Here is a 24,637-nt window from a genome sequence, read left to right on the forward strand (position 1 = left end):
CAGAAGGTAGAGTTTGGTGAGGTAGGCAGGGTTAAAAACATGGGATTATTTTATGGAGGACAGGATCAGATTTTCTTTCTTTTTTTAATTTTACTGATTTTAAAACCAGTAAAGTCAGTGCTCATATTGCCTGTCACTACCAGAACCAATAAGTACAGGAAAGGATTGAATCTTTATATATATATATATTTTATATATATATATATATTATTGATTATATATATAATATATATATATATTTTATTGATTATACTATTACAGTTGTTCTATTCCCCCCTTCATTCCCCTCCACCCTGCACACCCCCTCCCCCACTATTCCCCCCCTTTAGTTTATGACCACGTGTCTCAAGTTCTTTAGATTCTGTATTTCCCATACTATTCTTGCCCTCCCCCCTATCTATTTTCTACCTACTGTCTATGCTATTTTCTGTACCTTCTCCCCTCTTCTCCTCCTCCCACTCCCCTGTTGCTAACCCTCCATGTGTTCTTCATTTCTATGGTTCTGCTCCTGACTGATCTAGCTATCCTCTTGGTTTGCTTTTGTTTTAGGCGTGGTTGTTAATAACTGTAACTTTGCTGTCCTTTCACTGTTCATATTTTTCATCTTCTTTTTCTTACATAAGTCCCTTTAACATTTCATATAATAAGGGCTTGGTGATGATGAACTCCTTCAACTTGACCTTATCTGAGAAGCACTTTATCTGCCCTTCCATTCTAAATGAAAGCTTTGCTGGATAGAGCAATCTTGGATGTAGATCTTTGGATTTCATGACTTGGAATACTTCTTTCCAGCCCCTTCTTGCCTGTGAGGTCTCTTTTGAGAAATCAGCTGAGAGTCTGATGGGAACTCCTTTGTAGGTGACTGTCCCCTTATCTCTTGCTGCTTCTAGTATTCTCTCCATTTTAATCTTGGCTAATGTAATTATGATGTGCCTTGGTGTGTTCCTTCTTGGGTCCAACTTCTTTGGGACTCTCTGAGCTTCCTGGATTTCCTGGAAGTCTATTTCCTTTGCCAGACTGGGAAAGTTCTCCTTTATTATTTGTTTAAATAAGTTTTCCACTCGTGGCTGTTCCTTTTCCCCTTTGGGTACCCCTATAATTCAGATGTTGGAACGTTTAAAGATGTCCTGGAGGTTCCTAAGCCTCTCCTCATTTTTTTGAATTCTTGTTTCTTCATTCTTTTCTGGTTGGATGTTTCGTTCTTCCTTCTGGTCCATTCCATTGATTTGAGTCCCAGTTTCCTTTCCATCACTACTGGGTTCCTGTGCATTTCCCTTCATTTCAATTAGTTTAGCCTTCATTTGTTCCTCTAATTTGTGACTATAATCAACCAGTTCTGTGTGCATCCTGATCACCAGTATTATGAACTGTGCATCTGAGTGGTTCGCTATTTCTTTTTCACTTAGAGTTATCGGCTCTGGGGCTTCGAGTTCTTCTTGAGCCATATTTTGGACTGTTCGTGCCTGTTATGTATGAGGAGCAGAGCCCTGGGTATTCACCAGAGTGGAGCAACTCAGTCACTGGATTGTGATGCTGTATGTGAGGACGGGGTCAAAGAGGAGCAATGGCGGGCCCCTCTGCCACTGGGTTCGCCCAATGGGGCCTGCGTGGTCTGTCTCACTGCTCACTCTGCCGGTTTATCTGCGAGTGAATGTGTGACCGTGGTCAGTCTGCCCCACACCCTCACTGGGTCCACGCTGCTACTCCGGCTGCCTTCGTGCCTGGATCGGGGGATCTTTCCTGCCCGACCCTGCTCCTCTGCTGGCTCCGCCCCTCTTACACATCCCGGTTGAATGATTCATTGTTGTCGGACTTCCGTAGAATTCAGTTTTCTGTTCTTTGGCTGTGTCTTTGTTTACTAAACTTTTGTTGTATTCAAACTTGGTTGTGGGGTTGTGGGAGAAGGCACAATGTTTCCACCTACGCTTCCATCTTGGCGGAAGTCTCAAAGGATTGAATCTTTATGGACTCTTCCTTCAGATGGCCAGTGATCTGAGAAAGCAGTGGGTTATGTACCCTGGAAAAGCATCTTACCATCTCATTTCAAGCTGACCTTTTTAAAAGGGGAAGGAAGGGTAGGTAACGGTTTGGAAAAAGGGTTGAACAGGTAAAAGTTGTAGTCCAGTGGTGGTTTTCCTAGTACTTTTGTATCTATTGATCATCAATTCTTTAGCCATGTCACTGAAACTGTTCCCTCCCTGCAACACAATGGCTCAGACACCATCTCCATCACTTGCCTTCCTGGGGCACAAAGGTGGGATTGCTTCTCAACCTCCTAGAGTCATGGCCATGGGTTCCAGCTCCTGGAACAACAGCTTTCCGTGTGTATTAATTATGTAAGGCTAAAATCTTTAATTCTGGAGTTCCCCCACCAATTTTAGAGGGGGAGAGGAAGGAGTGGGAAGTGAGAGACATCTACCTGCCATTCCACCCCATTCACGCATTCATTGGTTGATTCTTATCTGTACTCTGACTGAGGATCGAACCTGAACCTTTGGCATGTAAGGACAATACTCCAACCAGCTGAGCTACAGCAGCAGCCTGGGGGATGGTTGAGAGGAGGAAACCCAGTTAACCATTTTCCAGGCAACAGATTCTCCTGGTAGCAGTGGAAACGGAGAAAGGAGGAAATATAGCAGAGAAACTGTTGAGTTTAAGGAATTAGATTGGATGTGAGGGAATGAAGGAAAGATAAAGGATGGGTGAGAGGAGAATAGGTCAAGGGTAACTCCCTGGCTTCTGGCTTATATTGATGCCTTTCACTGCGATAGGGATCACTGGAGAGACATGAGTTTTTATTTTGGGATAGCAATGAGAAGATAATCAATTTTGTAGTTTCGATTTTCAAGTACTTATGAGACAGGCAAGGGCAGATATTATAGGTTGTTAGATATACTGGTTTGAAGCTCTGCTGATGCCTAGCTTTGTCTTAAAAACCTAACCCATTTTAGCACAGATAATAATTGAAGCTATTGATTTAGTACTGAGCTGCAGGAGAGTTGAAACCAGAAGAGTTGGCATTCACGTTGCCTCTAACTACGAGAACCAGTAAGTAGAGACAAGGATTGTCTTTATGGGCACTTTAATCAGAGAGCTAGTGATCTGAGAAGACAGCAGGTTATTCACCCTCAAAAGGCCATCTTAACGTCTCATTTCAAGCTGACCTTATTAGGAGAAGAAAGGGTAGGCAAGGCATTTGGAAAAAGGTTAATTAGTTAAGAGCTGCAGTCCAGCGGTGATTTTCCTAGTACTTCTTTATCTGTTGATCATCAGTTCTTTAGCTGCGGGGCCTCCCTGGAACAGAGTGGCTCGGAAAGCATCTTGATTGCTTGTGGACCTCCTGGAGTCCTGTAGGTCACATGTTCCAGTTCCTGGAACAACAGCTCTCCACATACATTAATCACTCAAGCCTGTTGACTATAATAACTAAAGCTAAAATCTTTAACTCTTGAGTTCCCCTATCAGAGTGGGGTCTATTCTTGAGTAATTCCAACCCCTTTTTTTTTTTTTGAAGATTAAGAGATGTATTAACTGAAAAAGATGTAGAAGACAAACTCAAGTGTACTCTCACCATACCTTTGAAGGAAGGGGTACATTGGAAAGCTGCTACAACATTGAGCAAAATGAGGTCTGAAATATATCCACTAGAAATAACAATATTTTTAAGCCTACCAAATTGATTACTTATTGCTTTTACACTTCACACTCCTCCCTGCATTTAAGCATTCCAGCAACCCCCTGAGGTATGTATTGTTATCCTTACTTCATTGAATAGAAAACTGAGTCTCAGTAATGGCCTTAAAAATTACACAGCCAGGGAAGTGGAGGTTTATGTGACTTAACAGCCTTTCCACTATCCCACTAATTAGTCTAGAACACATGATTTCATTGAATCTTTCTGACTGAGGTATTTAAGTGGTCTAAAGTCACTAGAACATTAGTGACTTGTTAAAATTCTTTAACATAATGCATTTTAGTTAAGATAGAGAACTATTCTGAAAACCGAAGAGCCTGTATTTGCCTCTGATCATATCACTGTCACTCACACTCTCTGGTGGTCTCTTTTTTTATATACAGAACACCAAAATTATTTGATATGCTTAGGACTTATTTTTTTCCTTTTCTACTTGAAACTAACCCACAGTCACTCTGCAGTAGAGAAGTTGCTACTAGTACTTCAGAAATTTCCAAGAATCATTTATTCAGTGTGTGTTTCAGCCACCTGTGTGTATCAGGTACTATGGTAAAAGGATGACTCAAGCATGGTAGTGATGATTGTTGTAGTCGAAGGTATAATGATGCTTCATCAGGACTATTAAGGGAGCAGTATTAGTGGGGTCACTACAATGCAGGTCTGGTCTCCAATTTTATAAGTTAATAGTTAAAATTTCTTTACTTCTTACAGGGTGCCAGGTCCAGATACTCACTGAGAATCATTTTGCTCTATGGCACATGTTACACTGATGAAACTTAAAAACTACTTTATAGAGAACACTTAGGAAGTATGACAGGAACTTCTTTGAATACCAAGCCTCAGAAATACATCTTTCCCAGGGATGAATGCTCTTCAATGTTATTGAAAGTAGCCCTAAGTTGGAAACAGTTTTCATAAAAATTTAAGAGTTAACACCTTCTCTCTTGTTGCTAGTCTTTTTTTAAATTGGTTTTTAGAGTGAGAGGGAGAAAAAAATCTATTGGTCCATTTATTTGTGAATTCATTGGATGATTCTTGTATATTCCCTGCCTGGGAGTTGAACCTTGATGTATAGGGATGATGCTTTAGCCAGCTGAGCTCCCTAGCCAGGGTCTTGTTGCTAATATTGCTGCCTCAGATTATCAGTACACTTAGGATATACTAGTAATAACCGTGGACACCTTTTTCCCCTCTGACCCATGAAGATGTGTTTTTTTGCTTCTTCCTCTGGACCTGGTCTGACCTGATAGGCTTGCCCATTCTTCAGAAAGTGTGCAATCTGGCATTGTGGGCAGGACCAAAGAGTTCACCAGAAAAGAGTACCTGACTGTGGAATATATGGGCCAAAAAAGAAGAGTCAGCTTGCATATGGTACCAATTTCTTAGCCTGTAGCCTTCAGAGTCTCGGTGCTTTCTTCATGAAGCCTCCTTTCCAAAAAGAAAAACAAAGGGATAAATATAAGTTATAAAATATAAAAAGTTTAGAAAAATTCTCATGCTGTACCTGTAGAAACTTGTAACTGGATTTCAATTAAAGCAATATTAAAATACAGTTATTTATGATATAAATCACCAGTTACATTGAATTTAGTATTTTGAACCAAAACATCCATTCTTTTCATTACAGTTAATTTCATACATCTTCTTAAAACCTAGAAGCTCTACTTCACTTTTAGAAACTGCATTTTAAATTCAAAATAAGTAAAGAGAAAAGAATGGCTTTTTCACTTAAATCATTTTATGCTCAGATTAATTATAATTGTTTAGAACAAGAAGAACTTGGAGATAAGATCTTGAATTGTTTGCCAATAGTCATTGAGAAGTACTTGGGAGTGGGAGACATGCTGGAAATTCAGATGTTTATAAGTGTAACCTTGACTGACTTGTTAAGGTAGGGAAAAGATTTGTTTTAAAAATGTAAAAACGCAGATTTGATAGTTGGCAAAATTCTAAAATATATATATATATATTTTAAAGATTTTATTTATCTTTAGAGGGGAAGGGAAAGAGAGAGGAGAGAAATATCAATGTATGGTTGCCTCTTGTGAGTCCCCCTCTGGGAACTGGCCTGCAACCCAAGCATGTGCCCTGACTGGGAATCGAACTGAGATCATGTGGTTTGCAGGCCCATGCTCAATCCACTGAGCTATACCAGCCAGGGCCCTAAAATATATTCTTAAAATGAAAGACCAGTATTGTGTAGCAGAAAACATAGAAAATGAGCATTAGCATTGGTGCCAAGTAACTTCTCAGTAATTGAGTAGATTCTTGTACTAAATAAGATATTTTGTAGATCTCCCCTCAAAGACAGGAAATAGAATTAACTCTTATTCTCTGAGGACACAATATTAACATACTGTCTTATAAACTTTATTATTGGAGTAATCATTCTGTTTCATCTACACATTCAATTTTCTATACATTATTTATATGAAGAAGACATAATTAATGTTATTGGGCTCTAAATAATCATTACAGTGACTGTAATAACATGAACAAAATTTTTGTTAACATATTAAAATACTAAATACCTACAACTGTGATTACAATTAATTAAAAATTATTTGTGTTTACATACAAAGCCTAGACTAGAACATGCTGTAATGATGGAGTGGTAGAAAGTTGCTTATGCTATAAATAACAGGCTTTATTTATTTTTAAATAATTAATTTTGAAATAATTTGAAACAAAAATAGTTCAAAAAACCCCCATATCCCCTTCACCCAGATCCACCGACTGTTACGTGCACTTGCTCCATCTCTCCCTCTCTCTAACAAATACACACATGCACATCTGCCATCATTAGTGCTGAAAACAAGCTGAGACATGATTCTTCATTAGTACTAAACACTTCATTGTATGTTTACCCCAAACAAATATCTTCTCCTACATAACTGCTGTAGTTGATTCAAATTCGAATTTCCCAGCTTTTCTATCAGTGTTTCTTTCTCCTTTGAGATCCAGGATTCTACATAGGGACTTATTATATTTACTTATGTCTTGTCAGTCTCCTCCAATCTGGAAAAATTTCACACTTTTTCTTCCCCGTCATGTCTTCATCAATTTAAACAGTTCAGGCCTTACCTTCTGTAGAATGACCTTACTTTACCTGGGTCTGTCTGACCTGTCAGCAGGAACAGAGCCAGGCCAATGCTTTCTTGGCAAGAATGCCCCAGAAATTATCCCATGCTGTGCTCAGTGTCACTTCATGAGGCACTTTCTGTGGACCCATCCCACCACTGGTGGTGCTGACCATTTTGTAATCATGTTGCTGTCTCCCAGGTATTTCTACTATAAAGTCACAATGATGCCTCTCACTTTATGAATTAGGATCAATACACTGTAAGAGGTATTCCAGTGTTATATCAGTGCCCTGTTCTTGCCTGAATCCACTGCCTCTAAAGGTTGCCAAAGATTCATTCTTTGTCTCTATCATTCCGTCTGCATTTATTAGTTAGCACCTTGTATGTGGAGCACCTTCCCTCTCTCCTCATGTATTTGTTTACTCTTTTATTTATATTAACATGCACTCTGGCTTATTAATCTATGATAGGTTATATACTGTTACTATCATTATTGTCTCAGATTTGGCTGGCGGGGGGGGGGGCCTTCAGATGGTTCCTGTATTCTTTGGATGTATCCCTGACATTTTTTGAGCTCCTCCTAACTTTCTGGCACAATAAGATGACCCAGACATATCTTTTACAGTCCATGATCCAGCTTAGGATTGCCATTTTCTAAGGTACCCAGGTTCCTTTTAGTGGAGAATAGTATTTAGAAACCAAGACCCAGTTGCTCATTGTGCTCATTACTCCTGAGTTTTTGTTGCTTCCAAGCCCTCTCAGCAGACAGAGTTAGTCAGTACATACAGTAAGTCCTCACTTAACATTGATAAGTTTGACATAAGCAAACAAAGTATAGTGAAACCAACTTTCCTTTAGGTTAATTAATATAAACAAAACTTAAGTTCCTATGGCATTACTTCAGTATTTTCATAAAATGAATGAAATGACTTTGAATGTTATTGGAAGACCTGATATGTACATACATACACAAATGTGTGTGTAGGAGAATCTTGGCTATTATTATTTTCAACATGTTATTTATTTTCCCAGTGTAACCACTCTTGCAACCATCTTGGCCCTTACCTCCTCTGGACACCTTGGTGTACCATATCCTTGGGTGCTGGCAAGCACACCATTAATGTCCACTTTGTGGCTAAAGCTCCACCCACCCCACCAGTGTCCATGTTCTTGGGACTAGCCAGTGGGCATGCAGCATGCTACCCAAGCACATTTGCACCTCATTCCCTCCCCTCTTTTTTTTTTAAGATTTTATTTATTTATTTTTAGAGAGGGGAAGGGAAGGAAATAGGGAGAGAAACATCAAAGTGTGGTTGCCTCTCATATCCCCTACTGGGGACCTGCCCCACAACCTGGGCATTTGCCCTGACTGGGAATCAACTGGTGACCCTTTGGTTCACAGGCCTGTGCTCAGTCCACTGAGCCACACCAGCCAGGACCTCCTCCCCTTTTTTAACTCTCTCACTATGAGTCACTGCCTGTTTCATGTTTTATAAAGTATCAAAAATAAACAGGGTATGAAATAAATGAAGTACACAAAAATTTTATTTTGTTGAATTTATTGTAGCTCCATTGAAAGGTAGTATCAGCTATTACTTGCAGATGGCCTTCTTATGTGGCCAATGTGATGGACTTTATTACAGCAAAATTTACTGCTAAAATGATAATAGCAAAATTCCTCCTCTTCTGCTTTGTAAAGTATGTTGTTAGGTTTATTTTGTTTATGTAATTTCCAGTCTTAGTAGATAAAGAAAAATGTAGAAGTAGATATGTAAAGAAAATTTCACCCGCCGGCCAAGATGGAGGCATAGGTAGACACACTGTGCCTCCTTGCACAACCAAAATTAGGGACAACAAAAATTTAGAAATAAAAAACAACCAGAACTGACAGAAAATTGAACTATACAGAAGTCTGACAACCATTCATCCAGACCGGTAAGAGGGGTGGAGTCAGCAACCAGTGAAGAGAGGTTGCGGCAGGAAAAAGCGGTGGCTGGTGGACCCGGGTGCAAGGTGGCAACAAACAGACCCAGTGAGGTACGTAAGGCAGCTGGCTGACCCTGGTCAAATATTCACACACAGATAAACCAGATGAAAAAGAGCAGCAAGACCGATGGTGCAACCCAGGCTCCCAGCACTGAGAAATAACACCTAAAAGCACTGATTGAAAACACTTCTGGGGGTTGAGGTGCCTCAAGAGACTCCCAGCCTCACAGGAGAGTTAGCTGGAGAGACCCACAGGGTCCTAGAACGTATACAAGCCCACCTACCCAGGGACCAGCACCAGAAGGGCCTAATTTGCTTGTGGGAAGCAGCAAAAGGGACTGAAATCCAAGAGAGAGTGGAGCAAGTGCCATTGTTCCCTCTCTGACCCCACCCCACATACAGCATCATAAACAAGGGGCACAGGTTGTCTCGCTCTGGTGAACACCTAAGGCTCCTCCCCTCACTACATATCAGGCCCGACAAGGACCCCCCCTCCCCCCAAAAAATGGCTCAAATGGAAAAACAGTTCAAAGCCCCAGAGCCAATACATCTAAGTGACCAAGAGATAGCCAACCTATCAGATGCACAGTTCAAAGCACTGATATCAGGATGCTCACAGAATTGGTTGACTTTGGTCACAAATTAGATGCAAAAATAAAGGTTACTTCACACTAAATGTAATGAAGGAAAATGCACAGGGAACCAATAATGATGGGAAGAAAAATGGGACTCAAATCAATGGAGTAGACCAGAAAGAAGAAAGAAACAACCAAACAGAAAAGGAAGAAACAAGAGTTCAGGAAAATGAGGAGGGGCTTAGGAACCTCCAGGACATCTTTAAACATTCCAACATCCGAATTATAGGGGTACCAGAAGGGGAAGAGGAACAGCAACAAGTGGAAAACTTATTTAAACAAATAATAAAGGAGAACTTCCCCCATCTGGCAAAGGAAATAGACTTCCAGGAAGTCCAAGAAGCTCAGAGAATCTCAAAGAAGTTGGACCCAAGGAGGAACACACCAAGGCACATCATAATTACATTACCCAAGATTAAAATGAAGGAGAGAATTCTAGAAGCAGCAAGAGATAAGGGGACAGTCACCTACAAAGGAGTTCCCATCAGACTGTCAGCTAATTTCTCAAAAGAGACCTTATAGGCAAGAAGGGGCTGGAAGGAAGTATTCCAAATCATGAATTGCAGGGACCTACATCCAAAATTGCTTTATCCAGCAAAGCTTTCATTTAGAATAGAAGGGCAGATAAAGTGCTTCTCAGATAAGGTCAGCTTAAAGGAGTTCATAATCACCAAGCTCTTATTATATGATATGGTAAAGGGACTTATCTAAGAAAAAGAAGATGAAAAGTATGAACAGTAGAAAGACAGCAAACTCACAGTTATTACAACCACACCTAAAACAAAAGCAAACTAAGCAAACAACTAGAACAGGAACAGAACCACAAGTGGAGATGGCATGGAGGGTTAGCAACAGGGGAGTGGGAAGAGGAGAGAGTGGGGAAAGGTACAGAGAATAAGTAGCATAGGTGATAGAAAATAGGCAGGGGAAGGACAAGGGTAGTATTGGAAATGTAGAAACTAAAGAACTTATGACACATGGACGTGAACTAAAGTGGGGGAATGTGGGTGGGAAGGGGTATGCAAGATGGAGGGGAATGAAGGAGGGGGGGAATGGGAAAATTGTAATAACAATCAATATATTTTTTTAAAAAAACAACAGAATTTTAATCCAGAAAAAGGGCATGCAAGTCACAGAATTAAGGGCAATATTGAATAAATTTTGTTTTATGAAAATCATGTTTAAAACCGGTTAACCATTGTTTCAAAAGTCGTTGAGACTGGATTGTTTTCTTCAAACTTATGTCTTAGTTTGATAAAATATTTAAATAAGAAATTCATTTTATATTAGTCTCTAAAACATTTGCTTGTACCATGAATATCTTGTCTACTGTTAAGTCAGTAATTTGGCCTATTTGCATATGGCCTAGGGTTTGCATGTGGATTTTATGTGTGTCAGATAAATTTTCCACTTTTGTGCTTTCCTTGTACAGCAAATTTAGAGAGCATTTTGTTGTTTTAGTGTAGCCTAAGGGGGATTGGATTCTCCCCTCAATATCCGAATACCACTTAATTTTTAATAATTAGTAGTTATAATTATCCATGCTTGCCATGAGGTGCATACTAAATGTTTTACAGCTACTGTCAGTCCTTAAAACAACCCCTGAGATAATATGTTACTACTTTTTTGTTACAGATGAGGAGAAATGTATTAACATTGCTTTTCTGTTCCTTAACCTTATTATTAATTAATTTATGCTGCCTTGAACTTTTTTCCTCTAAATTTATAATTTAATTTTTTCCCGATATTGACTGTTTAATTTGCTTCACAGGGATCGAAAATTATGCAATTTGGGATTAAAAGGCTACTATGTTAAAGGCAATGGCAACAATGCAGGTAATATAGTATAAAACTATATAACCCCCCCTTTTTTGCTAAAATTAACCATAATATTGTATTATAACTTGTTATATTACGATACTAATTTCTTAGCATAAAATTTTATGTGGCAAAAAAAATTCTGTAATAGTAGACAGCCCTTCTTTTCTATTCTAACATGGTTCTAGAATTCTTATCAAAGCAGATCTTTTTTTCCTATGGCAAGCTCCTGTGTGGACCTGAAATAGTAGCCTCCCTTACCTCATGTAGCATCCCTTCCTGAGTTGTCACCATTAGATAAAAACAACCTGAGAATTGAGGCTTTGAAAAAGTAGAGAACGTACAGTTTCTTCTGCGGATTTTTATCAGGCATTATAAGGTATACAGAGCCACACTAAAATATTTCAAGCGTTTGTTTGAGCATTCAGTGATTCAGATTGGGCAGTACCGAGCCAAAGATGGTTAGGATCACTCCACTGACAGGAACTGGGAGGGGTATTTTTATAGAGAAGCTTTAGAAGCAAAACAAATTACTTGACTGACCATATATTAAGCTGTCGCCTTAATTGGGAAAGCTTAGTTGGCTGTTTGTGATTGGCTGTTCTTATATTTCATTTTCTCACGTTCGAGTGCGTTAACTCTGGCTTGGGTTTTGATTTGTTTGGGTGATCTATTAAGGCATTAGAGCCATCTCATCTAAGGGCCTCCTGTTTAATTACTTTAACGACTATATAAACAAATGATTAGGGGTAAATTCCAAGTGAACATCATAGTCCTACCTGAAGTAAAAGGGCCACAATATGGGTTAACTTTCCCAAATAACAAATAGGATTTGTTCTATACTTAGACCTTTGCCCAGCTACCTGAAAACCATTTTGGTCTCTCACATTTCCCTGTTCTTTCCACACAAGTCCTGCATGTTTCTTTGCACACAGGGAAAATTGCCGCATAAGTTTGGGATTAAGACTTAAAAGTAGGTTGTCATACTACCCTTGAAAATCCTTTAACTTTCATAATGGTTAAACAAATCACTGTTTCTAAAGAAAGTTGCATACTGGATGAAATGGTTTGTTTTTCAGTGTTACTTAGTACAAATAAAATTTTTTGATACTAGACTACAGCAGACTCCAAAGTATGTATACCATGAAAGGATCATAAAACTTAGTTGTTTCATTTTTCCTGTTTTGCTCTCTCCTGAGCTTTCATAAGTTCATTGAATGAAGTGATGAATGGAGTCCTCTTCATTATTTAGATAGATATCTTTGTTCCTTTTTTCTTATAGTAGAATTAGCACATATAAGATTTCTTTCTTTTTTCAGTGTCAGTTTTTTTCTTTCTGTGTAAGACTCACTGTTCTCTTTCCTAAAATCATTAAAATCATTTATCTGGAGGGCTCAGTCCTAATTGAGTATGCTGATACATAAAGTGATTTTTATCTCTCATTTAAACAGTTAATAGAGCATTTCGAATGGCATCTGTCCAATTAGTGGTCTGATCCACTTAGATAACCATATTAGGATAAAGTTAAACTAGTTTTGTTATAACAAAACAGGTTTTCTATAGGAACTAGAATCTGAACACTTGAAAGGATCGTCCAGTTCAGTGGATTTCAGACATTTAATAGCAGAGCCCTTTTATTAAACCAACTCTTCCTCAGAGTTGCAGGGTATAAATCTAGTTGTGATTGAAATACCTGGGAGGAGCTAGAAGTCGTGCTCTCACCTCTCTTACTAACTGCTTCTAAAATAATTCCATGAGTGATTATGTAAAATACACCAATCTAGAAATGTTGCAGATAAGGAATGTTAAAATGTAAACATTCACCTTCTGGTTACCGTACTGTGTTCCTTCTTATGTGCTCAGTACTTTTTGCACGATGCACAGCACAGAGGAGATGGTCAGTCTGTGTAAGTTGAACTGACAGCTGGATGGATAATGGCAGGTAGAGCCAGACTACAAATTGTCTCTCGATTCTTAGTTGGCCATTTTCTTACTAATCCAGATTACCATAAATTCCCTTTTTCTTCTGTCCTTAAAAGCTATAACATTTGTACACCTTTACTTGGGGCAAGTCATGTAATAACTCTGGGTCTCGGGTTTTTCTTCATTAAAATGATGATAAAACCTGCATCTAAATTTTTTCTCAATCTAAGCTAACAAATGCTATCTGTAGGAGACCAAGCTACAGAACAAGAGGAAGAAGGCGATAATTCCCACAGTACTAAAGAATCATGTGATAGCAAAAGAATAGCTCTAGATGAAAGTGAACTTGATTCTGAGGCTGAACTCATGAGAAGTATGGGACTGCCACTTCAATTTGGTGGGGTGTCTGCACATAAGAATTTTGAAGTAAGTATTAATTTTTATTATTTGTATTTATTAGTTTTCTTTGTAAAATCGCATAGAATTATTTAACCCCAAGTCTAATGCATTTATGAATTAGAGCATTCCACCTCTTTTCTAATGTACATTTTCATATATCAACCAAAACTGTAAGTTGTGGTGTGTTCTACATGTGATTTTTTTTCTACTCTTGGAAAATTAGGTAGCAAGATTCACTTGTTTGTGTAACTGAAAGCCGAGGGTGGTGGAGGAGGATCAAGGGTATTTTGTTTAATTTAATGTCAAAGTAGACTGGGGTTCTACCTTCTCTTTTAGTTTATGAAGTGGATTTTATATTTAAGTTATTTATCTTATGTAGGTGTCCATGAATACTAGGAATAAAGTTAAAATTAAAAAGAAAAAGAAAAAGCATCAAAAGAAGTACTTAGATGAGCTTATTAAAGAATCTTTGAAACAAGACTATGAAGAAGATGACATTTTGGCTTCAGATGATCCATCCTCAGTTGAACAGTATAATAATAACACCAGGACATGTAAACTTCAATCCAAAAAAGATACTGACATTGAAAATTTTTCTGTTGAAAATACATTGTCTCCAAAGCTAGAAATTACAGACAAATGGGAAAAGTACTGGAATGAATATGGTGGAGGACTATTATGGCAAAGCTGGCAAGAAAAACATTCAGATCAAACACCATGTTCTGAACCTTGGAACATTCCTGACACCAAAGCAGAATGGGAACAGCACTATAGTCAACTTTATTGGTATTATTTAGAACAATTTCAGTATTGGGAAGCTCAGGGTTGGACTTTTGATGACTCACAAAGTTGTGATACAAGTATGTGTGGGTCTAAAACAGAAGATGACAATGAGAAAGATGAAGACTGCATGAAAGGAGACTTACAGTCATTTCCATCTTCATCAGTTGGTAGCGAAAGCTCTAGTTCAAGTGATAAAGATCATAATGAAGCACTTGATGGAATTAGGAACATAAGGCTGAATTCAGGGAAAGTAGAGGAGAGCCAGTTAGAGTCAGTTGAAAGTTCTGATGGACATCAGTGGCTAAGTGAAGTTAACAGCAGAAGAGAATGCCCTGCTTCTGGCGAAAGCGAACCTCATGGTAAAGGAACCAAGGAAAACAACTTGTCTGGGAATAGAAGCACAAACCAATCGGCTAAGGGTAAGACTGACCAAGACTTATTCTACTAAGGAACAGTTAACTAAATGAATCTATTTAGCAAAATAACTGAACTAATTCTTTATGGTAGAGTTAAATAATGCCAACCACATTTTATGTTACAATGAAATTATTTAATCAATCTTATTTTTATATCACAAGTTGTTTATTACCCTTTTATGTAAATAAAAAAGAATATTTGCACAGAGTTCTCCAAAGTATCATTCCTTCCTCTTGTACTTTGGTGGCCAATAAATTAAAATTTGGAAATTTCTAATTAAGTCAGAAATCTAATTTAGAGTGATTTTGGAATGTCCAAGCTTCTCTGGAACAAATTAGTTTATAGGAGGCCCATAAGAAAGGGGCTGAGAGCACCTTTGATATTAGGCAAATCTGAATGAGAGCCGTAGCTGGAATTCAGCTGAAACACATGAAGTTTTGCTATAAAGAGAATCTAAACAGGAAATTATGTTCATTTATAACTGGAAGGATTGATTTCAGGATTCTCATAAAATATCCAAGATAAGAACTTGGTTGGCTCCTGCCTAAGTGATTAAAAAAATTAATTGCCATGCAGACTGGTGCCACTGTCAAGACTAAAGAAAGCTAGTGAGAAGTGTGTTAAGATAAGGAAGAGTAGGCTAGAGAAGAATGTTCTTGCTTGGGAAAAGGGCACTACCAACTGATGGCACCAGGAAAATGAGAGGTGAGGAAAATTTCAGGACTTTCAGGTTTTTCCTGAAAGTATGTTATCTTGGCATCCTTGATGTTTGGTACTGGAAAAGTCTGGCACATAGGGACTTTCTTCTCATCCTTATTCAGATATGAAGTGAAAGGTTTGGGCCTTTTACACGTATTTAACAATCAGGTTTTCTTTGCTCATCTTAGGTTGCTGGTCTTCATCTAGTTGAGTTTCCCTTAGAGAGTTACCAAAGAGCTCTATCTGCTTTTTATTTCTTTTCTCTGTACTCTTACAATAGAGCTTAATTCAGTATAATATTCTCAGTTGTTGTTACCAAATTTTTATGTAATTTTTTAATATGTCTTTGATACTCTTCAATACTTTCCTAATTACTTCCTGTAATTTATTTTGACAATAAAACCTGAACTATGTACATTGGCCAATGTGTTGGCCCCTTTGTGTTACTCCCTTTTTCTATCCTTCCTCCCTCCTTTTTTTCCTTTGTCAAACCTATTAAACCCACAATTTCTGCCTTCTCTTATCTGTTTCCTAAACTGTGTGTATAGAATGACCATGTCTATTGCCTATTCCCTTATGTATATAATTGCTCATTTCTGTAATTAGCTGTAGTGGGACTGCCATCGGGATCAGTTTAAGAATTGTACATTTTGATTTGTTTTAGATACACCCTTGAGATCAAAACACAAGGTATATATTGCATTTTCCTATAAGTATGTTTTTTACTATTTGCGGTTGGGTGTTCTTCTGAAGTAGTCTGTCCCCACACATTGGAAGCTTCCCACTGTCTACACTGCAGACCCCTCTCCACTTTTAGTCTCACCCACCTACTCTGTTCCAGTCTGAAGAAATAAAGAACGAGGACAGACGTGTACCTCAGTTGGAGCTAAAGGTTAAAAACACTCTTTTTAAATGGTGGTATTTCTTTGTTACTTCCATTATTACTTTAAGAGCAGTATTCTAGACCATTAAATGTATTAGCTTCTTAATAAAGATCACTTTTTAATCAATGTGATCATGCCAACTTTAGAGTCACTTAGTTACAATTTCATCAAAATATATGGAGTTAGACAGTTATCAGGAAAGAGTAGTTTTAATTCACTTTTTAAGTAGCTAAATCATGGAAACTTTTAAGCATTAATAGTTTAGACATAGCTCCAATTTTTTTGTGGTCCACTTCCACCTGTAGATGTACACAGAATAGATATGGTCTGGCACTTTGTCTTGTCTACACATATCGTTCATTGCAGGAAAGGCACTGAAATATTTTGATTGCCTTTGCAAATGGCAGAAGAGTAGTCAAACCAGAGATGAAAATCCACAGTAATAACTGCCTCTTTAGATTCACAGGACTCTTCAGAAGCAAACACGATCAAAGAAAGGCCACATCCCAACAGTATGGATGGAGATGACAGTGAAGAAGATCCACCAGAACATAAGCCAAGCAAACTCAAGAGGAGGCAAGTTGCACATTACCTTTCTCTTTCGAGTGTGTTAGTGTAAGCACTCTGACCATGAGTGAGTAGTTGTAAAGTGCCTGTTACGTTATAGCAGTGCTGATCCCGTGAGGAGAAGAAACAAGACCCTGGGCTTCAGAGAATGGTCAAATCCCAACTCTGCCTCTTCAGTTCTAACACAATTTCTCATCTGTAAGATGGAACTGGTGCCTTTTTGTGAAATCATTGGGAAGACTGGTACTAGCATATAATATATCTGACACAACTAGTGTCAGCTATCAACTAGTAGTATATAAGTAGGTACAGTCTGTCTTTCTCAAAGAAGTTCTAATTTTTTTCAGAAATCTGGGAATAATCACGGGACTTTAATACATCTCAGATACATCAACTGTAATGCTTTCATTGTATTGATAAGAGTACTAAGACAAAACAAAGATAAATACCTTGCCCAGAGTTATGTAGCAGTAACAGCAGCTTTAAAGCTAGAGCCCAGTCCAACTCTTTCAGAGACAGTACTCTTTCTAGTGTGTCATCGATACATGTGATTGAACAAGGCGAGAATAATATAAGGTAAGATATAATCAAATGCTAATGCTGTAAATTACAAGAAAAGGGTGGACATGACAGAAATTGGATGTGAGCTGGACACATTTCATTCCTGTGACAGGACAGACAGTGCTTTATTTAACATTTTGTTCCATAAGCTTAAAGAAAAACAGTAAGCAAGCTTCAGAGGCTCAGTATCTTAGTATATAAAAGCATGACTCCAGTGTTCCTTCTACGTGGTAGACAATGCATGCTAACTCCTCCATTAGTTCTTGTTAGTACCTGAAGGCACACTGTGTACTTATATTTTACCTAGTAGGTCCACCATAAGTGTTTAGTGGGCGTAATTTAATTTGCAAGAATAATCTCTCACCATTTCCATTTACTTGTTACTGTTTCTCAGGTAGTAGGAATATTAGAATTATCTCCAATAGATGGAGGATCCTAGGTTACTTAGTATCATTTGTATCATAACCTTATTCTTCTTAACAGAATATATTTTGTCTTTTTTTTTCCACTAAGCTGCTATTTCTCAAGTATTTCCTTGTTTATTTTTCAGAAAAACCTTTAGAGGTATCATTCTAGGAGATTGGTTTGAGGCTGAAGCTTTTAACTGGTATTTTTTCAAAGGAGAATGGGTAGATCCATATTTCTATAATGTTCAGGAATAGAGATAATTAACAGGATTTAAGATTTGGGTGCTTATTACTGTGTTCCAAACACTGCTTTGTACTTTATCTCATTTGGAAAATCCTGTTCTTCCTGGGTTTGTGGACTGTGGCTGATTATTGTGATGGGAAAGCTTGCAAAAGTTGACTATATATACTTTTGATATTTACCTGAACATGTGGGTTCTGGAGATAATTTCTTGTCACCATTTGTTTATTTCTTTAGCCATGAACTGGACCCTGATGAAAACCCAGATTCAGACTTTGATGACAGTGGTTCCCTTCTAGGATTCAAGCATGGCTCAGGACAAAAGTAATTATACATGAATACTGTTATTCTTAAATCTTAACCATTTCAGCTGCCTTAAAGCTCTCTGATATTCAGATAGCTAATAATGAGTATGTATTTTACAGCCTTTGAGATATTTCAATTAAGACACTAACCTCTCTGATTATAATCACCATACATTTGACGATGTATTCACATATATTAACTCAATTGTACTTTCTAGCAATCCAGTGTTGTTATTTCAGTTTATAATAAAGCAACTTCAGCTTACAGGTTTTGACTTAGTCATAGTCACATTATTTCCTGGAGAGAATGAGGTCAAGGCCAGCCTTTGAGATTCTAAGCATAGGTTCTCTCTTCACCTAGTGTCTCGCGTAACTCTTTGTATTTCTGAAGTGTTTAGCAAACATGCCATGAAAAGTTCAAATCTCCAGTAACCGGTTTTCTTTTTCACTATAAAAATAATGAAACTAAAAACAAAACAGAAGTAACAAGTAGAGTGTACATCTTTTCTTCAACTCATTCCCCAGAACTAAGCAATATGTGGCATATATCCTTCTTAATTTTTCATGTGTGTTTTTATGACTGTGTACATATTCATACCTTATTCCCTTTTTGTAAAACACAAAAATAGAATCACTATACATAGTTAACAGCTTGCTTCTTTGGTTCAGCAGTGTACCCTCAACAGCCTGCCTTATCAGTACATTTACCTAATCCTTTCCATTGGGCCCTGTGCTTAATTGTTTATCCTGTATATAGAGCTAGGTTGTTTCCTAAGATCTAAGCTCATGTGTTTGAGGTACCCCCAGGACATATGTATTGCACGTACTATTAGTTCATTTCTTCTTATTTCTGAATAGTGTACCATTGTATGGATATACTATAGTTTGTTCAAGCATTATCTATAGAAGGATGTTTGGATTATGTGAAGTATTATGTGAAGTAAAATACATTTCCTAAAGTATTTCCACTTTATTACAAATAAAGCTGCCATGAACTTTTGTATACAGAAAGTGTTGGTGTTCTTGGATTAAATGCCCAAGCATTAAATATAAGGAAACTGGATAGTTTTTTATCTATGACATGAACACTGAACCGAGTAGCTAATGCATACTAAAGACCTACCATTTATGTCAATTTGCATCAGTGATACAAACCACGATGTTTGGTCTTTGATGTTTCTAATGGTTGAGACATATTTTGTTAGTTGTGAAATTTTAATGGGTTCCTACACATTATGAAGTCAGCAAGGAAAGGACATAGGTTGATGTAAATTGAATCCAAATTAGTTCAGAAATACATGCTCATAATTATAATACTGTGAATAACTAATAACTAATTGTTATTAGATATAGTTATATAGTTATTATAACTATTAGTTATAGTTGCACATTATCTCTCAGTTGCAATGGTTATCTCTCACATATGGTATTTCAAAGCAGTTGTAGTTCATATAATAATTTCAAACTAAAGATCATAGAAAGTTTTCCTGGTATTGCCATGTTTAAATTCCTGGTGGAATTTATTTTTACCCACATGTAGTTTGATTGAGAAGCTATTTGGGTAGCTCTTGCTGATATACACTTGTTAGAGATTTATCCTCTTGTCTTGGATTTAATTATTTGTCCTCTACTTAGAACACCAAATTCTACCTAAAAGGGAAGAATAAGATGTACTTTTTTTTTAAGAAGTTTTGAATACGGCTAGAAGATAATAGCTGGCATTTAAAAACCAAACTGTTGAGGAGTTTATAAGTGCTAAATTATATATTACACTTTATCTCTAATAGGCTGACAGTAGGTGTATGCATTGTAGGACTGGAAAATGTAGGTGGTTAGATCAAAAGATATTCTCTAATTATGTTAATAGGGATTTGCTTCTTTGGTGAGTTCAGATTGATTTGGGTTAGGAATTTTGTGGCCACTTTTAAGATAATTCGAACGTATCTAGATGCATGTTAAAGAGCTTTGGCATCACCTCACCAATTGCAATGGTGTTATATTTTTTTGCCATTTCTTTATTACATATGTACTATGTAACTTCTACTTTCCACTCTATATATGTTGATATTCCCAACTTTGGTGTTTCACATCGACTTGAGAATTTACATTCGAGCTAGACTTTAAACTGCATTTTGAACCTTATTTCATCATTTCCTTATTTAGAAAAGTAGAATTAAAATAGTGGCTGCTAATAGAAAAATAGTGAAAATCATTAGGTTTATTTTCTTTTCATATGAAGAAACAAACTCCTGGACTTAAGATTTGAATAAACTTCATTTGATTTGGTCACAGATACGGTGGAATTTCAAATTTCAGTCATAGGCGGGTCAGGTATATACAGAAGAATGTGAAATATAAGTCAAAGTTCTTGGACATGAGAAGACAAATAAATATGAAAAACAAACATATTTTCTTTACTGAAGACACAGAAAAAACATGCTTCAAAAAAAGTAAAGCTTTGAGTAAGGTAAGTATTTGTTTTATTTTTACAGATAGAATTTCATCTTGTGAGCTTGGCTCCTTAAAGTTTTTGTTTTCGAAAGAGAACCCTGTTTCTACCAGACATAAGGGCACCTAAGATTCTCTTCCACTTGTTTCCTAAAGGCATATACTGTGTGAACTACATTTGAAAAAGATTAAGTTGAGGATAATATGAAAAGGGGGTATTTTGAAAGCTACAAAGTAGTAGAGTTTAGGAAGATAAATGGGTAAAATTGCATTATGTGTGTGGTAACAACCATGGAAATGGCTCATGTGTTTTAGGCTAAGTAGGATCCTGGAAATCCAATGTCTGATACTACTTTTATTGTAATCCTTAATTTTGAGGTCATCTAAAGGTGATGATTAAACTTTACACTAACAAGTTCATCCTAATGACATGAGACTCAAGGCAAATTTGATGATTCACATTGTTAATTATTCATATCCCCTCTCTTGGACTTTGCTGTACTTGTCTTCCAACTACCTGGAAAACAGAGGTAATTAAAATTGCTTTTGCCTGGTTGTGATGAGTGCATCGTATCCATTGTGGAAAAAGAAAAGCACCTTCCAGTGAGCAGAACCTTTGTGGCAGCCACATCTCCAGCAGCTGTTTTCAGTCAACAGGACAAAATCTCGGATTGTCTTCCCCTAGTGGACATTACTCTTCTCAACTTCAGTATTCTTCTAAAACTTACTACAAATGTATAGCTAGTCTCATTTTTACCATATTTCAATTGTATGGTTGCTCGTGATAATTTTAAATATTTTATTGACCCTAGTTATATCTGGAAAAAATTTCCAATATCAGTTCAATCAGTCCTATAGGACTTTTAATAATGTTTTAGATATGAGAGTCCCCATATATCCATTTGTAGATGAAGAGCAGAAACATAAATGCTAAGTGTGGCTATGTCCTTAGATATCTGATTGATGTATAGGCACAGTTCCCCCAGAGGAAGATTCTAGGTGGTTGTCCTTGCTCATCTTCTACCTACCACTCTTGTTCTAGTTTCCTAACTCTTAGGAACATCAAGAAGATCTGGTATGAAGATAGTAAGGAAGTATATATCTTTAGACCTTGAGCCTTGTGAACATTTAATAGAAGAAACCTAGTTTTTAGGAGTCATTGTACTGACTCCACTGCTTCATTGAAGGGCAGCTTCATTCTTTCCAAGATAGCAGTGCTTTTGTTCTTAGAGACAGATTGGCACAACGCCTTTTTAGAGTTCCTCTTTAGTACTGAGTATCATTTAATGTAGATAATAGCCCGGGCCTTGCAGAAAGCTCTGTGTAATTTGAAAAATCCAAATTAATGACTCAACAATAGGTGGGTACATTTGAAAATGGTAATAGCACAAAATATAGTTATATTGTTAGAAGCCATTATGAGCTACTGGGAAAGTTTAGCTTTATCTTCTTCGTGTTAATTGATAACAGGAAGGTCCTAGTTTTGTGTGTAATATAATATTTTCTTCCTTTTAAGGAAGTCTTTAATAAGGTTATAGTGTGTCTAGACAAATTGCAATTGGATTTATTCACATTAGTTTGTATGATACAGTGTACTTATCAGAGTTAATGATTGTGATGTAGCTTGTCAGTCAAGTCACAAATTGTAAAGCAGGTAGGAATATTCTGTGTAATTGGAATTGGTTAATACTTGTAACATCTTAAAATTTCAGGTCGAAAAGTTTCTAAAATGGGTTAATGAACCAGTGGATGCGGAGGCATTACAGGAGTCGATTTCTCATGACAATGTGCAAGACACTTGCACAAGCAGTGATTCTGAAGAACAAGAAATGTCTATTACCAAAGGGGATAAGCCGCTGGAGTTGAGCAACCCAGCACCTGGGCTGTGTCATGCAATATCTTTAGCTGGTGAACTTGAAACAGAAAAAAATGAAGGGGACAGCACAGTAGCAGCCATTATAGATAAGGAGGATGGTGTTGCTCAGGATATACCAGACTCTCTCCAGGTAGAAACTGAAGGTAAGACTAAATATGCTCCAACTTGATTGTGGATTTAGATAAGTACATTTTTAAAATGGTTTTCCCTAGTTTTCACTTACGAAGTCTCTGCTGCTTATTTTTAACTTGAGAGAAGGCATATTAAGTAATAGCTAATGGCTATGATTTGGCACCCAGAGTGAACAAGCATGATAAAAATCAAAGGTAAAGCATGGGCAAAACTATCTGAGTACCTCTCTCTGTGCCATTAAGATCAGTTTTTGCCACTACACTGTCTCATGAGCTAAAGGTGGCCAGACTGTTTTTATCTCTATTGAAGTTTAAGTATTCTCCTGGTTTTCATTTTGATCATCTTTCTTATTTATTTATTTGTTGTAATAGTTGTGGGTAGTGATAATTTGTGTTTGGATGGTACATTGACATAAAGTATTTATAGTAGTTAGCTGTAATGAGTGGAGAACAGAGTAGCATTTTCACTTTATGCTCTTTTGTACTATTTGAATTTATTTTTAGCAAATGTTCTTTTATGGTTTAAAAATAATTATAGTCAGTGGAACATTGAAGCTTTTTAAAGAAATTTTATTTGAAATAATGTTCAGTTTTATAGATGAGTTATTCCAGACTTGCCTAATGAAATAATTATTTATTGTGATGATGTCTTTCTTAGGAATAAATGAGATCCTTTTCTATTGAATGCAGCTAATGACCCCTGTTTTGGTTTTCCTTAATTTCATATTAAGGAAAATACCTCATTTGAATCTTTACATTTTTTCTTTGTGTGTGTGTGTGCATGTTATAGACCTATGATATCTATATCATATACTTCCTTGATTTTCTAAAGAGCATACTTAAGGTAGTTAAAATTTTTAATTAAACAACTATTTGTTATTGTACAATTTTTTGTGTACAACTAGTGTTCTTGGGGCACTTGCAGATTTCTGAAATGCTCTTACATGCCTTATTCTCATTTAATCTGTACAGTAGCCCAATGAGGTAGGTGGAATAAGCTCCATTCTATAAACATGGAAAGTAAAAATAAAGCTCAGAGAAATTAAGAAATTTGCCCAAGGTCATAGTCAGTAAGTGGCATAGCTAGAAGTCAGTACCAAGTTGTCTGATTCCTAAATCCCATCTTCCCACCCTTCGCTGTTTCCCTAACCACCACTTGTCACAATGCTAGTAGTTCTCACCTGGGATGATACCACCATCTCGAGCATCTGGGAGATGTTGGTTGTTAGAATGACCTAGGGAATTTTGTCATTGGGTTACTTAACACTAAACTGTGTACAGAATGGTCTTGCACAATAAGGGTTGTTCACTCAAAATGTTAGTGTTGTGTCTCTTGAGAAACTTGCTGCAATTTGCTGTTGATGACCCCTTTAGCTATTTGTGATGATCACATGATGGTATTAAGACATAGTCCCATTTATGAAGACCATTTAAATGTGATAGAGGTTTATTGGTCAACATTGTTTTTTGTTACTATATTTAGCTATGATAACACTGTCATCTTCTAATCTCCTCAGCCATGAAGCCAAATAACCAAACTAATAAAAATGGTTTAAGAAAAGGACAGTCTCTGATTGAATAAGATGTTCTTATATCGAATGGGGCTAGTGACCTCTATTTCAGTTTCTCAGAGCACTATGAGTTCTCAGTCATGGCTGGGTTCAGAGGGTGGATGTGCCGTATTTTGCCGTGTATAATGCACACCAGTGTTTTGGTGAGCAACATGCATGGGATTATTATGCTCGTGGTCTGGAGTCATTACACATGGCAGAAATATGGG

The 24,637-nt window shown here is 37.1% G+C and overlaps 1 protein-coding gene across 1 annotated transcript in view; it reads left to right on the forward strand.

The window, feature by feature from the left end:
- TGS1 (trimethylguanosine synthase 1) overlaps positions 1–24,637 on the forward strand; it is a 53,461-nt gene that overhangs the window by 1,517 nt on the left and 27,307 nt on the right. The window contains exons 2-8 of the mRNA XM_037028562.1: positions 11,170–11,234; positions 13,390–13,565; positions 13,918–14,740; positions 16,780–16,897; positions 18,335–18,421; positions 20,695–20,869; positions 22,563–22,869. Coding sequence (XP_036884457.1) covers positions 11,170–11,234; positions 13,390–13,565; positions 13,918–14,740; positions 16,780–16,897; positions 18,335–18,421; positions 20,695–20,869; positions 22,563–22,869 — 1,751 coding nt within the window. The remainder of the gene's footprint in view (positions 1–11,169; positions 11,235–13,389; positions 13,566–13,917; positions 14,741–16,779; positions 16,898–18,334; positions 18,422–20,694; positions 20,870–22,562; positions 22,870–24,637) is intronic.

The sequence above is a fragment of the Sturnira hondurensis genome, unplaced genomic scaffold (genome assembly GCF_014824575.4).
Source record: "Sturnira hondurensis isolate 20B ecotype Veracruz unplaced genomic scaffold, ASM1482457v3 Scaffold0020080, whole genome shotgun sequence".
In the NCBI taxonomy this organism is placed as follows: domain Eukaryota; kingdom Metazoa; phylum Chordata; class Mammalia; order Chiroptera; family Phyllostomidae; genus Sturnira; species Sturnira hondurensis.